We start from the raw sequence: 17,993 nt of genomic DNA, 5'->3' as shown, positions 1-17,993 counted from the left end.
TTCGTTCTCTTCAAATTTCACAAAACCCTTTAACTTAGTAGTCATGTAGCATTATTTTATAATGTGAGGTTATGGGTTAAAATCTTACAGAGTTAAGTTCAATATCCTTCGCGTTGTCATCATTCCCTTACTAACAACTAGCAAATGCTTAATACGTTATGAAAACTAGATTTTAAACTTAGTGATCATGTACTATTACTTTATAGTGTGAGGTTATCATGGATTAAAATCTTACAAAGTTGGGTTTACTATTCTGTGTTGTCATCATTTCCTTACTAACAACTAACAAATGCTTAATACGATATGAAAACTAGATTTTAAGTGCTTTTATGCTGATCAATTTTTTATCCCAAGTTTATTTACGTGTGATTGAGTTGTATGTGTAAGAGAGTGCTATAGACTTATCTAATATTGTCCTTTTAAACCACCCCATTAACAATTAATATGAAATTTACCATCAACATTATTAAAAATAAATTTAAGAGTGTTATTTTAAATAGTGGTTTGGATGGAAATGTTAGCAGTGGTCATTAATAGAGCTGAGTGTTTGGTGGCTAGGAAATCTAAACAAAAGATGTAGTGGAATCTCCGGCCTAATAACTGTAGCCTAATCTCTGGCCTATTATAGAGATGAGGGAGGGAGCTCACTAATCAACTAATTTAGGCAGATCAACTATGTGGAAAGACAATTTGTTGGTGGAGGCGTCTATAGTACTTTTTTTTTTCCTTCCCAATATTGAATTTGAAAATCCTTCAAATTTAACAATTATAATTATACATTTGAAAGGTGTCATCACTTGAACCATGTAAAATCAGCAAGGAAGCCCACTTTTTTTTGTTAATTAAATTTTTTTGACATCCCTGAAATACCATATTCTTACCCACCACTTGGCACCTTAGGGAGGAGAGTTACAATAATGTTATTAATGGTCAAACTCTCCCAAATCAGGTTATTTTTCAGGAAAATTTTCAATTGTGTGAAAGAGATTCTTGAATCTATCTCCATTCTCCAGGTCTAGAGGATGCAAGTAAACCTTAATTTGATTAACTTGCGTGCTTTCACCAATCAAGACCTTAAACCTTACCGATTATTTTGTAAAAAAGTATGCAAGACCAATAGGTATAAGATGACTTATTAGATAGTCTAGATAATTAAACTTGTTATAAGGGATGAGTTTGTTCATAGATCGAGTCAATTTGAATTTGTTGTTAGATCGTCACTCAACCTTATCATTGTTACTACTTGACTAATTTTTTGTTAAATTAATCAATTTGACCGAGTCATCTAATTTTTTTAATAACCCTAATATTGAGGAGAAGATCTCCACTACTAACATTTGAAAGCAAAGCTTAAAAGTATACACATGAATGATGTTATTGAAAAGACAAGTTGCACTTATGCTATGTTTGTTCCTACTTGATTACACAATATAAATTCATGTTTTCTATTTCAAGGGTGGGTAATTGGTCTTTTTCGTATAGACTTAAAAAATATAGAAGTAATAATAAAAAAAAGACTTTGCTTGGAAACTTGACCTATGTAAGGCTAATTGAAGCAATTAAAACCTAATGCAGAAAAGTAAATACATAGTTTGAAGTGTTTAATTTCTAGGGCAACAAAGTGAAACCTAATTTATAAAGTAGAAAAATGACCTAGTAGTTTAATTTCTACACAATCAAATTCACCAGCAACCAACTACCTATTAAAAAGTTTTTTCATAAATTACCAATAATGTTATTGGCTAAATTTGAATTGTTTAGTTGTCCATACCAACAAAGAAAAAACTATAAATTTGCCGTTTTAGTGACAATCACTTATTACGCAACTAATTCGTTTGAGATGTGATTTTTTAGCTTTTTGACCTTTTGGTTATTTTAGTTAAAAAGTCTCGTTTGGGATAGACTTTTTGATATTTTTGACTTTTGTGAAAGAAAAAATAAAATGATTATGGATTAAATATGATGTTTTGTCTTAGTAGGTTAAAACGTCTATTTTGTCTTTTTTGTGGCTTTTTTATGCCAAACGAGCTCTAAATTATCAAGATTAATGTGACCAGTGACTAGGATTGTTTTGAGAAGATGGCAAAAAGTTACTTTTTTGACTTTTTTTAAAAAAAAAATGTAAAAATTGTGAAAGATAATATGATCCAAAATGGATTAAAAGTTGAAAGATAACTTTTAACTCCCAAAATAGCCCTAAACTTATGCTAAAAAACATAAAAGAAGTAATCATAAAGTTACACACTTTCTTTGACTAGTGTGAAACTTTGTTAAGTATTTTTGTACGAATTTTCACTTGTTTAAAAAGAAAATTTAAGTGAATTAATGATTGAAATCGGCTAAAAGAATGTTTAAATTCAATATAAATAAATTTATATGTAAATAGTCATTTGTCGGAATAGTTGTGCATTAAAGAGTGACAATCTAATTAACAACTAATTGAATTTTGAACCATTTAATTAGAGATATCAACACAAATATACGTATGATATGCTCATTTGATGACTAGACATCTATCTAACAATCAATCGAATTTTGAGCCATTTGATTAGAGATATCAACACAAACATATGTGTGATATACTCATTTGATGATTAGATATCTATCTAAAGTTTTAGATTAGTCATTTTAAATATGTGGCAAGTCTAATTATTTCTCTCCTAATATCCTTTTTTCTTGTTCACAAGAAAATTTAATTAATTATTGAGGTTGACTAAATTTATGTGTGTTTAAATTTGATACATACAATTTTGCAAGCAATTAGCCACCATTTGAAAGAGTTACATTAATAAGTTATCAATTTTCAACCACATGATTAGAGATATCCAAAATAAATAAATAAATACAGTAGACATGATAAGTTGGTCTCATGATCATTATTAGTTGTAGTAAAATTTCAAGAATTTTTTTTAGACATAGTAAAATTACTCATATGGTTTTTATAAAATATTTAGAGATTATGATGTTTCATTTTTTAAATTATGTCACAAATTATAAGTATTTTTATTATTAAAAAAAAATCTAGGAATCAAAAAAAGGGAAAAAATTTACACTAATCTTTATAGTATCTCATAAATTTTTTGGAAACAAAAAAATAGATGCCATATAAGTTTTTTGTTTACACTTTTTAAAGCTTTTTTATAAACAAAATTATAAACATAAACATTATCAAACAAATTTATAGTGTCAAGACACTTGACATGATTGATTAATTAGAGAAATGAGTTTCAAGAAAAATAAAATTAATATTTATTAATCATGTTATTCTTGTCACATCCAAATTAACACATTTATGAAAAAGCCAAATTTAATATCAAAATACTTGACACAATTAATTAGATTATATTAAATTAGTATTAAAACACTTTTATACATATAACACACTCAAAATGTTGAGTACAAACATTTCCATGGTGATCAATGGATTAAGATTAAAATAAATAAATTCAGCACACCGATTTCTATGGTTCTAATAACTTGATTAAATTATTAAAAAATGAGATAAATAAAAGTAAATAAAGAAAATTTGATTTCTTTTATATTTCACATTTTAGAGAGATTGGGAGATTAAAAAAAAAAATTGAGATAATTAGTAATTTTATATAATACTAAAGTAGTCCATCTAAATACTAAACAAAATGTTATTTTACGAATATAATTCGCAAGAATTTATTTTATTTCCTTTTATACAATCTATCCAAATACAGTTAAACATAAATAACTATTATGTTCTTCCTTTTATATAATCTATCTAAATACAGTTAAACATAAATAACTATTATGTTCTTTTATCTCAAACTTAACCAAACAAAAAAAGAAAAAGAAAAAGAAATTGAAATTGCAAGATGATGCACCCCAACCCACACTAGCCCAACACATTTCACGTTGACTCACACTATAAAACAAGGGTAAGATTTCTCTCAATTGTTAGATTTCTCTCAAATTGAGGGACTCGTGGAATTTACTGTGGTCCTATTTTAATAATTTAAATTATTTATTTTATAAAAAATTTTTATATATTATTTATGAAAAAAATTAAATTTGATTCGATAACCGTAAAGTGATGGGTTTGAAATCATAAAAATTGATTTTAAAATGAGCTTATTAAATTCAAACGCTTTTTCAAATTAACATAGGCCAAGTTTGACAAGTTATCAAAAAATTAAAAAGTCAAAAAGTTACTCAAAAAATTACAAAGTTATCACTATTCACCAAAAATCAAAAATTACGGCTGCACAACTCTCAATTCTAATTTTTTCCTACACACTAATTTATACAATTTTTTAATACACATTTTTCCATAAAAAGTCAAAAAGTTAACCTAAACATCCATATTTTTTTCCTCAATTTTTTAGTCCAAAAAGACAAAAAGTACATTTATTTAAGATATCCCAAACAACCTCAACTTGAAATAAGCCAAACTCTTTTCATTATATGACGAATATTTTATTTATTTAATTTTTAAAAATAAATATGATAAAAAAAAAAAGCTTATAAATATTAAACCGATCTATTTTTTTATTTATTAACTTTTACCTTATCTTGCAATGGTTTTTTTTTTTTAACTAAAATAATCAATAAAAATAAAATAAGTTAAAATAGTTAATATAACAATATCATATTCAAATTATAATCATATCACCATTTTTTTTTCCACAACTATCAAATCAAACAAAAAAGATCCAACCAACTTCCTGAACATAAATTATTATTTTTTTGCTAGAAAAAAATAACTAAAAAAATTAATTATAATAGCCAATTTCTCAAAGAAAAATGCTTGGGAGCACTAATTAGTGCTCCCACTAATTAGGTGCCAGTGGGTCCCGCCATTAATGATGTGATGTTTTGGTCTTGGAGTTGTGTTTTTTTTTTTTTTTTTTACTTTTTTAATGCATTAGTGCTATTAGTGGTGATGTTTTTAGTGGGATGAATCATTGTTGTTTCTCAAAAACAAGCTCTTTATAAAGAAAAATGCTTGGGAGCACTAATTAGTGCTCCCACTAATTAGGTGGCAGTGGGTCCCGTCATTAATGATGTGATGTTTTGGTCTTGGAGTTGTATTTTTTTTTTTTACTTTTTTAATGCATTAGTGCTATTAGTGATGATATTTTTAGTGGGATGAATCATTGTTGCTTTATAAATCCGTTACAAATACACTTCTTGAGATTTATTTAAAGTACAAGTTGTCTCCTATGATTTGAAAAATTACAAATACCCCTTGTTAGAGATTTTTATTTAACAGAATTAACTAAAAAAAATGAAATTCACAATTAATCTCTTATAAATTAATAAAATTACTTAAATTATTAATTGAAACATATTTTTAAGGAAAACTTAGTGAAAACCCCTCCATTAAACCCTTATTTGGTGAAAAGAACAACCCAATTTATTTTTCTTCATAAACCCCCTAAACAAAAAACACATAATTGAGTAAGGACAAAGTAAAATATCTTTTTTTTTTTTTTTCCTTTCTTGAACAATATTGTCAGAGTAACATATTACTGTGTGACAGAGTAATATGTTATTGTCAAATAGAGTAATTTTCAAACAGAATAACATGTTATTGTTACTGTTTATATCAATTTCAACTGTAATAATTTTTTATTTTTTAAAAAATTTAATAGTCAACATGAATATTATTTGATAGATCTTGATGAAAGAATTCTAAAAATATTAATTTTATTAAAAACTGACATCTAATATTTTTTTAAAGTTTAATATTTTGATAATAGTGATATTTGTTAGACCTTTTAAGGAAAATTTTGCCCGTATATCCTTAATACGTTAAAATTTTATTATGATGAAATTTTGATCAAATCTCTTTATTTCTAATATTATTAAAAATTATTAATTAATTCGATAATTTATTAATAAAAAATTAATCCATTATAAAATTAAAAATCTCATTAAGGTCAAGTTTGGCAACTTTAAAATAATTCATCTTTTTATTTTTTTATCTTTTTTTCATCACATTACCTCTCTACTTTTCTGTACATCTTTTCGTAAAAAGATAAAAAGTACACTTATTTAGGTCATCCCAAACAAGCCCTAAGTGAATTATAATTTTTAAAATCACCAAAAACAATTCATATTCTAATCAAGGTTTAAAGGATGTTTTTGTAATTCATCCTAAACAAAAGTAGTAAGGTCAAGTTTGACATGATTGAAAAAAGACAAAAATTTAAAAAGTCACTATCCTATTTAAATCACATCATCTTATTTAAATCATATCACCTCTCTAACACATCACTTCAAACACAACCTAAACACAACTCATATTTCATAAAAAATCAAAAAATACACTTATTTAATCTTTCCAAACCAGGCCTTTTTGAAATTTATGGAAATCCATGGGTGGCAGCTTGACGAAGAAGGTGCCCAGATTAATAAATGAGAATCTCTACAATCTCCTTTCTGTGAAAGTAGGGGGTAGGTTCTTAAGCCCCCAGTAGAGAGAGAAAAAACACACATATAGACAGACAGATTGAGAACCCTAGAGAGAAAAAGCTAGCTAGAGAGAGAGAGAATTGTCTCCTTCTATGCGTGTGTTCTCGTCGATGCAACTCGATTAGCGATGTCCAAGATGAAGCATCTTTTCCGAAGACTCCACATAGGCAGTGGCTTCAACGACCACCACCACCACCACCACCACCACAGAAGACACCCTTCTCCGCCGCCCACGGCGCCGCCTCCCGCGCCGTCATTGGCGGATTCTTCTTCTTCTTCATCGTCGTCGGCGGCATTGGTGACGACCAGAGCTGTTGATTCGGTTGAGAAGTCCGTTGATGTAAGCTTCTTTGAAGAGGATTTCCAGGTGCAACTTGCCCTAGCGATGAGTGTTTCCGATCCCGATGCACGCGAAGATCCTGAAACAGCTCAGATCAAGGCCGCCAAGCAGATAAGCTTGGGCTGTGCTCCTTCTGAAACCCTCGTTGAGTTTCTCTCTCTTCGCTATTGGGTATGTTTCAATCCTGTTTTCTATTCATGCTTTCGTTGTATTTATTGACAAATTTGATCGAATTGGTGTAATTGTCATACTCAAGATCTCAATTTTGTTGATTGTGGATATAAATGAGGCTCATTTCAATTTTAATTAGATGATGTATATATGTTTATCATGTAGTTTTATGTGAATCATGGAAATTATGTTTGTATTTGTGGCTATGTGTTGATTTTGGCTTTGAAAGTTACTATCAAATTTTGGGAACTGTGTTGATTAATTAGTTGTACCTAGTGTTTATCATGTAGTTTTTATGTGGATTTGACTAAATGAGGAAAATCCTATCATTGGCATTTGCAGAGTTATAATTTTGTGAATTATGATGAGAAAGTGACCGATGGGTTTTACGATGTATATGGCATTACTTCAAATTCAGGCGTGCAAGGGAAGATCCCACTGCTGCTAGATCTCCAAGCAATTTCTGTTTCAGATAATGTCGATTATCAAGTTATTCTAGTGAACCGTGCCATTGATTCCGCCCTGCACCAGCTCGAGGAAAGAGTATATGCTGTTTCTCGGGACTACCAGCTTGTGTCACCGTCTCCATTTATGAATGGCATAATCCAGAAAATTGCTGATCTTGTTGTTGATAGGATGGGCGGTCCAGTTAGTGATGCAGATGAAATGTTGAAAAGATGGACTGTCAGGAGTTATGAATTGCATAATTCTCTGAACAGTGTCATTCTTCCCCTTGGTTGTCTCAATATTGGACTTTCACGCCACCGAGCCTTGCTCTTTAAGGTTGTAAAGCTTTGGCCTTCTAAATTAATACATGAATATTTGTGTTTTATCTCCCTGAGATATGCATCTTATTTCTTCTATAACACAGATGCTATGTGAATTCAATTTGTTCTTTTGCAATTCTGTTTCTGAATTGTGGCTAGAGGAACAACGCTGGTGAATGGTGATTTTATCAGAATGCAGTAGTTACCTTGTTCCCATCTTTCTAGACTTACATTGGCAATATCACTTGCATAGTAAGAGACATGGTTTCTTTTTTGTTTTTTTTGTTTAAGCTAGATAAGAGACAAAAGGTTGTGGAAATGCATCTAACTTGACTATATTCAAGGATCTAAAGTGTGCTTAAATTTAGATATGCATGTAAGTCTGCATTTTTTGTATCAGTTGTAAATGTTTCCTTCAAATTTGCTTTATTCTAATTTATAATTGTGATATGAAGAAAAGAATGAAGAAGAGCCTTTCGTATTTTATTTTATTTTTTTGTATAAAATTTATTTACAGTCCTAATAATCTAACACTGTTTAGTAGCAAAGTTATTCTGTTGCATGTGAAATATTTAACCCTGTTTTTTGTTTTTGGTGGAAGGAATAAACAAGAAGTGAATTTTTTAAAATTTTCTTTCCTTTCACTTTCCCTTGTTTGATTCTTAAAATGAGTAGAAAAGAAGAAGAGAGGGGGCAAAAAAAAAAAAGGAAAAAAAGTCGGGTTGAAAATTTTCTTTCCCTCATATTCAATTTTTCTTATCTCCTTATTATATTCTCTTTCCTTCTCTTTCCTTTTCTCTAAATGATGTTGAATTTTGAAAGTGATGCCTTGGAATCTAAAACATATGCTACATCAGGCAAATAGGAATGTATAGCCGTTTATTACAAATTTGCAGTCAAATTGTTCCACGAATATGTTAGGAAATCATCTCTTCTTAACTAGAATCGGTGAGACACAAAATAGAAAACAAGAAAACTAAAACAAATCGAAGAAATCACACACAAAAAAACACAAAGATTTATATGATTCACCCTAGAATAGGTCTACGTCCATGGCTGCTACAATTTTCATTATGTTGAATCTGATAAAACTCTCTACAAGTATAGAATTAGGGTGACGCAGAAGTAACCCGGATCTCCCATCCCTTGGGGGGAGGCTCCCCAAACCCTTATTGGACGTAGGGCTTAGTATACAGTACTTATTAGGGTCCTGGGTCCACAAGATCCAATGCGATATGCCAATAAATAGTATATATGAAGTCCTTTTCATTCGAATCATCACCACATTATGGCAAACAAATAGTATCGTGTTGGTCATGTTAGTCCCCTGTCATATTGGGTTTGTGCCAGAATTCTCTCAACATTAAACTAATTTGTTTAACTAATCATTTGAAGTATCCTACCCCCCCAACTGTTTATAAACGTGTCAACCTAATTATGCTTGACACTATTAATAATAAATACTTAGGCCTCGTTTGGGAACAGGCTAATTTAGTAACTTTTTGGCTATTTGGCTAAAAAGGTAGGTAAAAAAAACTTGTATGTTTGGGATGACTTTTTGGCTAATTACGAAAAGATGTGCAAAAAGTAGAGAGAAAAGAGAATCTTTGACTTTTTGGTATGGGTTGTTGGCTTTTTGGCTAATTTAGTAACTTTTTGACTAATTGACTAAAATAGCCTCTTGCCAAACGAGGCCTTATTTTCATCTACATCTACAATGACAATATTCATGAAAATGACTCAAAATCCATAAGTAATCTGCAAAAATATAAGTTGAAAAAACCACACATAACTTGACTAACAAAAAAAAGGTAAAATCATATCCAAATTAAAAAAACCACTATCACATAAAACAAGTCATAACTGACTCCAAGAACTACTACACTAGCACCTTCAATTGGTTTAGCTGTGTCAAATTTGAGTTGTGTTGGTTTGACACTAACTGACCTTCTTATTTTTTTGTGTTTTTGTGTTTTTGTGTCAAGTTGCTTTCAAGTTTGTGTTGATAAATAGTCAACCCTAACCTTCCAACTTGGTGTCTGTTTCATGTCATGTTAAAAATTCTCACCCCTACAATTTCAGAAGTTTCATGCTTTTATTAGAATGTTAACTTTTGTCATTGTTCAATCCAAGAAAGTCATATTTTGAAAATTTATTTGGGACTTCTAGTTTTGAGACATCTAAAATTGAGCAAATGTTTGCTACCTTTTTCTCTTTTAACTAATTTTTTATTTATTTTTTATCACTTAAGTGGTACTGGTATACTATATTATTTTTGTATCAGGTCAAATTTTATGTCCCTCTTCTCCATGTCTCCATCTGCTGGGGCTTCCAACATGCTCTTTGCACAGTTTTGCTCTTTGAATTGCAATCGTAATTGACATCAGCACCGTAAACCTTAAAGTTGCCAGAGTTTGTCTAAGTTAAACAGGCTCCAATATTCCTCCCTCGCCTCTTTCTTATGTTTGAAGTTCTACTATTCATGTTCTGAAATAGTCAAGCAGTAGAAAACTGGCAAGCCACAAACAATACATTAGTCTGATAATGTAATTTACAAGTCATTTGTTTTTCCATTAATTTCACTCGTGTTTTTCTGCAAGTCTCATTTCTTATAGGTTGCTTTGGACAAGCACAAAATGTGGCTTCAAAGTTCTTATTCTGTAACATCAGTGTGTTAGGAATTTAAGTGGGGATAGTGTAATATATGGAAGGATGTAGGTGGTACTAATGTCCCAGTATCATGATTTACACTTTACACTTCATTCGACTTGAATGAATTCCTTTTCTATAAAAATAAAGTATTGCTAGATTCAACATTTTGGTGCCTTTTGACTTCTAGTTATTGAAGTTTAAAGTTTAAAATGTTTCTCAATTCGATAAATTCATATTTTCATTGGGTTAATACACTTCATTTTTTTCTTTTTTCTGATCAATATGTTCATTTGTTTATACTTTTCCATATAATATTATCAAGATTCAAAAATTATAGAATGGCTAAATCTCAAAAAATGTTATTTGTTGTTGAAGAATTGCATAATTTCCACTTTTCCTAGTGGTGAAATGAAACCTGTCGTTTTACCTCATATCTTAGGATAATTTTTCCCTTATATTTACATATTATGTTCTCCCAAGAAATCTTGGATGAAGCATGTGAACATCTCATACTTTGGGTGCTAGGTACTTGCTGATCGGATTGACCTTCCTTGTATGCTGGTTAAAGGGAGCTACTATACTGGCACAGATGAAGGAGCTGTGAACCTGATCAAATTTGATAATGGAAGGTAATGACTTCCAACTCTTATCTATTTAAGAATGCTGATACAAACTCTTACGAAAATTGGATATGCAGGTTCAATTTTGTGATATGGGTAATTTGATTGGAAGTTACCTCATTTATGCATTTCAATTATTTAATTCATAATAGATAAAAGGGGAAATAGTTCTTATTGATGCATTCAGTTTCCCATCTTGTTTTGTCTTGTCTTGATATTTTGGGATTAGGAAATGACTATTACCATCAGATACTCTGCCAGTATTTGGAAAATCATATACACGCACAAATTTTCTCTACAAGTTGTAGGATTCAGCATTAGCTGCCGCTAACAAGTTCATTATTTTCAAATGATAGTCACTCACAGATTTGCAAATAATAAAGATTTATTCTGTGAGCTGTGAAAGCTCTTCCATAGCATGAATTATATTTGAATTGCGAATCTAAAGTCATTATAGCCTTATTTGCAGCTGCTACACTATATATATGATATTTTTCAAACAGATTTACAAATGACAACAATTTCCTCTGTGGGACTGTTATAATTCTTTCAGAGCAGCGTGTATGCAGTCAAGTCATTTATTGTCAGATATATGTTGTTCTTTAGTAGCTGGATTTTTATTTAGAAATGGAGTTGATCTTCATGGTGAATGCTGTGTGTTTTTTGCTCTTTCATCTTTCCTTCAATTTGTTTTCAGTGTCTTACAGAAAGAATTGTTATGGCTTTAAATGTTTTGAACAGAACACTTAGTAATGATATGGCTGATTATTGATTTGATGCAGTGAATACATTATTGATCTAATGGGTGCTCCGGGCACGCTAATTCCTGCTGAGGTTCCCAGTGATCATCTTCAAAATTCTGGTTTAGATATGAGGAGCACTGCAGATTATGCTGAAACTGTCAACAATTTCTGTCCGATGCTTGAAGAAGGAACTGGGACGGTGGCAGTTTCACCTGATCTTGGTGGACTAGTCAAAGGTGGCAGTTCAGATTCAGTAGAAGCATCTACTTTAGGCATTCAGCCAAAACGTGGTGAAGGGAATCTTAATGAAGAAAATCAAACCCAGATGTTTGAGAATGAGTTTGGGAAGCTTCTTCCTGCACTATGTAGATCACGTGCAGAATTGTCGGGCACTAGTGGGAAGGGGTCACAAGCACAAAAGATGAAAGTTAAAGATGTTTCCAAGTACATCATCAGTGCAGCTAAAAACCCAGAATTTGCTCAGAAACTTCATGCAGTTTTGTTGGAGAGTGGTGCATCACAACCTCCAGATTTTCTTCTGGATATGAATCCTCATGATCTCAGAGAAGTGGAAATGCATGAAAAAATAAGTCTGTTAAATGGGGAAAAAGTGGGTTATGGGGCTCAAGATTATCCAGATATGTTCTTGTCAAACAATAAACTGTTGATTATACCCTCAACTGGAGTGGAGTCCTTTAATGGTGCTCATTATGACAGCAAACAAAAGCACTCTGTTGAGGATTTGACGGCAGAACGACTGGAGTTGGGTTCTACAGTCATTAATACGACACATCCATTACTTTCTGATGTTACAAGTGAAGGATCTGTTTTGCTTGTTAATTGTGGAACTCACGCAATTAACCATACTGATGATGATGCTTCTGTGCCTTCTGCAACCGGCAATTACGAAGGACAAGCTAAAAGGGCCCTCATTTGTGATGGTGGATGGTTTGTTAAAGATAAAGTAAGAAATGTACTTGATAATGTTGAAACTGTGAGATTGATGGAAATGGCCAATAGTAGCCTGCCTAGTGCTTGCAGTATTCAGGATGAGAAGATTAACCCAGTGCTTGGTGAAGTTGCGGAGTGGGAAATTCCATGGGAGGATCTTCAAATTGGAGAACGCATTGGCATTGGTAAGAATTGATGTTACATAAATTTGTGCACTCATCCAAGAACTAAAATCTGTTCCCAACTTAAACACTTGGCTTGTTAGTATATGATTAAGAAAGGGCTCTTATTGTCTTGTGCTTCTCACCTTTTTATACTACTTTGATATTTATTTTACTGTAGGTTTACGTTATGCTGGATCTTGAGTTTTACATGTGGATTGTGTTTTCCCAGCTTTATAGTGAATGGGTTTAGAATCTTTAACATGGGAACAAGATTTTATAACATCTTATTGGTTTGATTGTATAATTGGACACCACTGTTAGAAAGGGTAGCTTGGCCCAATGGATTTGCACACCTCTGTTGCCTCTAAATTTTCTGAATTACACAAATGCTTTTTATCCACTGTATGCCCTAATATTTTTTTGTGCTGTAGTCTGAGTTGGGGAATCCTTGCAGTACATGTTTCAAGTTTTTGTTATGTGTATTGTTTAAAGTTCCTGGATTTCATAACACCACATTCCATATTAGCCGACATTTATTTTCCAAAGAAAAGTACACATGTAATATTCAAACTCCTATGGTTTACTGTGTGTGTTTGTTTTGGGGGGGGGGGGGGGGGTGTTGTGGGGGAGGTTGGGAATTAGAAGAAAAGATGCAGCCAAATTGATAAATGGGGGTATTGTCTTTAATTTTTATTGGCATTGGCTCAATTCAGGCATCCATATTGAATTCAAGTTTATCCTACTGGTCACTTGTATCCTCCGGACATAGATTTCAATCATTATTCATGTTGGAAGTTAACTACGATGGAACTGATCTTTTGGATGCAGTTAGACTTAGATCTATGTATTGGTTTCTTTTTATTTTCCAGAATATAAGAGAATCTATGCATTGGGAGAGTTTGATATTTGCTTGAATATTGAATTGCTGCAATTTCCTACCTTGCAGGTTCATATGGTGAGGTTTATCATGCAGATTGGAATGGCACTGTAAGTTATATTTTAGATGCATTAGTGAATTTGATCGAACTTTTGTCAATAGTTGCTTACAGAAATTATAGTTTACGACTCTCTTAACGGTTTATCTGGTGTAAAATGTGATTCCATGACAGGAAGTTGCTGTGAAGAAGTTCATGGACCAAGATATATCAGGCGATGCACTTGTTCAATTCAAATGCGAAGTACCAAATCTGACATCTTGCATCATGTGCTGTTATTAACAACAATGATTTAGACCACTAAAAAATGCATCACTAATAGCACTAATACATTGGAAATGACAAAAAAAAAAATAATAAAAAAATAAAAACAAGGCATAGAAAGTGGGTGGAGCCTACTGCCACATCATTAGTGCTCCTTTTAGTGATCCCCTTTTAGTGCTCCCAAACATTTTTCTGTTATTAATGATCCAAGTGGTTTTCTTTTTAAGAATTGAACTGGACAACTGCTTGTTTGCTTTGTGCAGGTTGAAATCATGTTGAGGTTGAGACATCCTAATGTTGTTCTTTTCATGGGAGCAGTCACTCATCCACCAAATCTTTCTATACTGACAGAGTATCTTCCAAGGTTGATGTTTACTTTAAAGTCTTGTTAGAACTTATTGTTTCAAGAATTGATGCTTTTGTTCCGTTTTCATCAAATGTTTGCCTTCATATTTTTAATGGTAACATAGTTTCAGACTATCATTCTTACGTAATAATAAGAAATGACAACTGGGTATAAATATTGCCAAGCTTTTATGTCTAAAGAAGAAAATAATTTATTTTAATTTAAGTTTTTTGGGTTGATTTTTAGAAGAAGATATTTCACCTGAAAATTTTCAGTTGTTAATTTTATCATTGTCCATGCAGGAAAATAGAATTTGATTTCAGACTCAATTAACTATTTGTTTGTTCAATTTGGTGTTTCTCAGCCCTGTTTATTTGTATGCAGGGGAAGTTTATACAAGCTGCTGCATCGACCAAATAATCAACCCGATGAAAAGAAGCGACTGCGGATGGCTCTTGATGTGGTATGAGTTGGAGAATGTTGAATGTTGTTGCCTTCCGTTTCTGCTATCTAGTTTGGTTGGTTTAAGTAAGTTTACTAATTGCTTGCAGGCCAAGGGGATGAATTATTTGCACACAAGCCATCCTATTATTGTGCATCGAGATCTTAAGACTCCAAACCTTCTTGTTGATAAAAACTGGGTTGTTAAGGTTTGCTGAAATTAGAACTTGGCATTTGAAATCTCCCATTCCTTCCTTGATTATCCAATTGTTGCTGTATTTAATGTAATCTAGAAAATGCATAGTTAACAATGCCGTGACTCACCATGGACTTCGTCTCTTTTACTAAGATCTAGACTTTTTCATGCTTAAGGATGTTTTTTTGAAACTTCTCTAATTTATTGTTGTCTCTACAGGTTTGTGATTTTGGCTTATCACGAATGAAGCACAATACTTTCCTGTCTTCAAAATCTACTGCTGGAACGGTAATTGATGTCAGGATAGAATGTTATAGAATGTTATATTATATCAATTATACTGAAGCTGTGCCATTGAACTGCAGGCGGAATGGATGGCCCCTGAGGTTTTGAAGAATGAACCATCCAATGAGAAGTAGGTTTATTTTATGTATTAGACTTGAAAGCCATGCTAGAGAGTTTACTTCTTTTTTTAATGTTTCATTCAAGTCTTGCTGATAAAATAATTGCGGACCGGTTTGCAGGTCCGATGTGTACAGCTTTGGCGTGATATTGTGGGAGTTGGCAACTTTACGTGTGCCATGGACTGGGATGAACTCAATGCAGGTTGTTGGAGCTGTTGGATTTCAAAATAGACACCTTGACATTACAGAGGAGATTGATCCAATGGTTGCGGAGATAATAACAGATTGTTGGCATTGGTAAGTTGTCAGTTTTGTAATTATCTGTTTTGTTACTGGTACATTGGACTATAATCTTTCTCAGCATTAGAGGATTTGTGCACAATTACGAGTTTGTATGAACCCTAAAATTTTATTAGCTTATATTTCCACACGGAAAACACTCAGTGCACATCATCTCTCAATGTACACACTAATTGATTTTGAAACTTGACTTTTTGCTCAGTACACAACTTATCACGTCAAGAATACCCTCACTTCTTTAACCTTAAAACCTAACCCTAGCCATTAGTTGCCACCACCTCCAAACCCTAACCCTCAACACATCACAGATTCACAGCGCCTTTCCTAGCCTCCACCACCGTGACCCAGCCCCCTCCCCCACCCTCATGCCACCTTCCTCCACCCTCGCAGCACCTTGAAACCCTAGACCTAGGAAGAAGACTGTATCCCCACCGCACCTTGAAACCATAGATCTAGGAAGAAGAAGAATGGGAAGGGGTGGCGAAGGAGGGGAGGAGGCTAGGGGGGAGGCAATGAGAGGTGGCGTTGGCGATGGAGGGTGTGGTGGCTAATGGTTTCAGGATTAGGGTTTGGGATAGAGAAGATAAGGGTATTATGGTAGTTATATTTTAGGATAAATGTAATTAAAAAGAAAATGATTAATAGGTCTGTGAACTGCAGGAAAAGTGTGTGTGGATATGGAAGCTTTGTAAAATTTCATATAATTAAAGACCGTGGCAATAGTCTTTATTCAATTCATCAGTATATTTCATGATGGACTTCTTCAGTGGCCGGAATTTCTTGCTATCCATTTTAATGACTTTTGGTTTTGTCTCTTATGCAGCGATCCACAATCACGCCCCTCTTTTAGACAGCTCATCTCACGTCTCAGGCCCCTCGAGTGCCTTCAGCGTCCAGTTGTTCAGGGAAGCCAGACTCATTCAAATTATTAGACAACAATAAAAGAAGACGACTTGTATTAGTAGCTGAGAGATTGTTCGAGTGCTCGAAGAGCCTGAGCAGTGGAAATTTTTAGTTGGAGGAGCCTTTTCAATTTCAGATGCAAAGAAACATAAAGAAGTGAATGGTGGGTTGGGAAGTGTTGGTTCATTCAAAGGGGAGGGGTCAACACAGCCAATTCGTAATTGGACTGAACATCCCCCAAATAAGTGAGTTGGGGTAAATACCATTTGCTGGGAACTTTTGGTAGTCAAAGTAGATAATCTATCCACCAAAAAAATAAAAATAATTATTACAAAATCCAAGAGAAATGGTCTGTGTTTATGTGGTATATTGTTATGTGTATGTGTAAGGGAGTCCCATAAAGGAAAAGAGGAATCTATATTGGCGTGTGTATTGACTGTGGAGGTCATTGTGGAAGCATTTGAGCTTTCTTAATTGTAAACATTTGATCTCTGCAGGTTTGTGTTGGGTGAAATAAAACAACAAAGAAAAAATAGAACAAAAATTTACATGTATTCTCTCTAGTTGAAGCTTTCAGGAATATTTATTACATACTTGGTTAGAAGTTTGTTTCATGAAGCATTAGTCCTCTCTGTACTTGAAGCTTGCTGAATTACAGTTGGTATGGGGAGTGCATTTACAATCATGGAATTTGTATGAGTTTGTTTAGATTTGACTTTTTTGAGGTTGGTGACTTTTTTAGTCACAAAAAAATAAAATAAATTAAAAAAATTAATAAGATAAAATATCATATTTAAATTATGATTATTTTATTTTATTTTTTATAAAAATTAAAAAAGTCAACTCAAACGAACGTTTTAGGCAGGATTAATTGTTGAAAAGTCAATCTAATCTAATTTTTCAAACGAAGCCTATGGGTTTTTGTTAGCTCCTAGGAAGACAAAATCTGAGAGACAAATCTAAAAATAATAGCAAAAACTTGTTTGAGAATAGTAGAATTTGTAGATTTCACTCTTAGGTTGTGTGGTTGTTTTTGGGTAATTGTTTTGTAGAAAATAAGATAGTTTTTTATATTTAAATTCCTTATCCAAACATAAATTAGGTGTGGAATAATTTGTGTTTCTAACTTGTATAGGCAATATATTTGTCTAGAGTTTTTTAGAAGTAAATTCTGACGTTTTGGACGGTTATTTTGAATTTTTAAAAAGTTTTTTTTTTGTATAAAAATAATAAAATAAAAATGGGCTTAGGAAATAAAAATACCACTAAATTGGCTTTAATTAATCAAATGATAGAAAAGGGTTTAGGAACAAGTGACTCATATCTAACCTTCAAAAATTGTGTCAAAT

General features: G+C 32.3%; 1 protein-coding gene across 1 annotated transcript; it reads left to right on the top strand.

The window, feature by feature from the left end:
- The first annotated feature begins 6,325 nt into the window (after positions 1-6,325).
- LOC114319218 (putative serine/threonine-protein kinase SIS8) lies at positions 6,326-17,195 on the top strand. Its single transcript, XM_082901783.1, has 13 exons — positions 6,326-6,958; positions 7,301-7,741; positions 10,903-11,006; positions 11,780-12,876; positions 13,802-13,842; positions 13,965-14,033; positions 14,318-14,418; positions 14,785-14,863; positions 14,952-15,050; positions 15,257-15,325; positions 15,403-15,452; positions 15,562-15,738; positions 16,565-17,195. Exons 1-13 carry the CDS (start codon positions 6,575-6,577, stop codon positions 16,671-16,673), a joined length of 2,820 nt encoding a protein of 939 aa, XP_082757909.1. The 5' UTR covers positions 6,326-6,574; the 3' UTR covers positions 16,674-17,195.
- Positions 17,196-17,993: the final 798 nt, after the last annotated feature.

This window comes from Camellia sinensis, chromosome 13, assembly GCF_055761805.1.
Source record: "Camellia sinensis isolate YWXY chromosome 13, ASM5576180v1, whole genome shotgun sequence".
Classification (NCBI taxonomy): domain Eukaryota; kingdom Viridiplantae; phylum Streptophyta; class Magnoliopsida; order Ericales; family Theaceae; genus Camellia; species Camellia sinensis.
The sequence above is the reverse complement of the archived record's forward strand: the minus strand, read 5'-3'. Positions and strand labels throughout refer to the sequence as shown.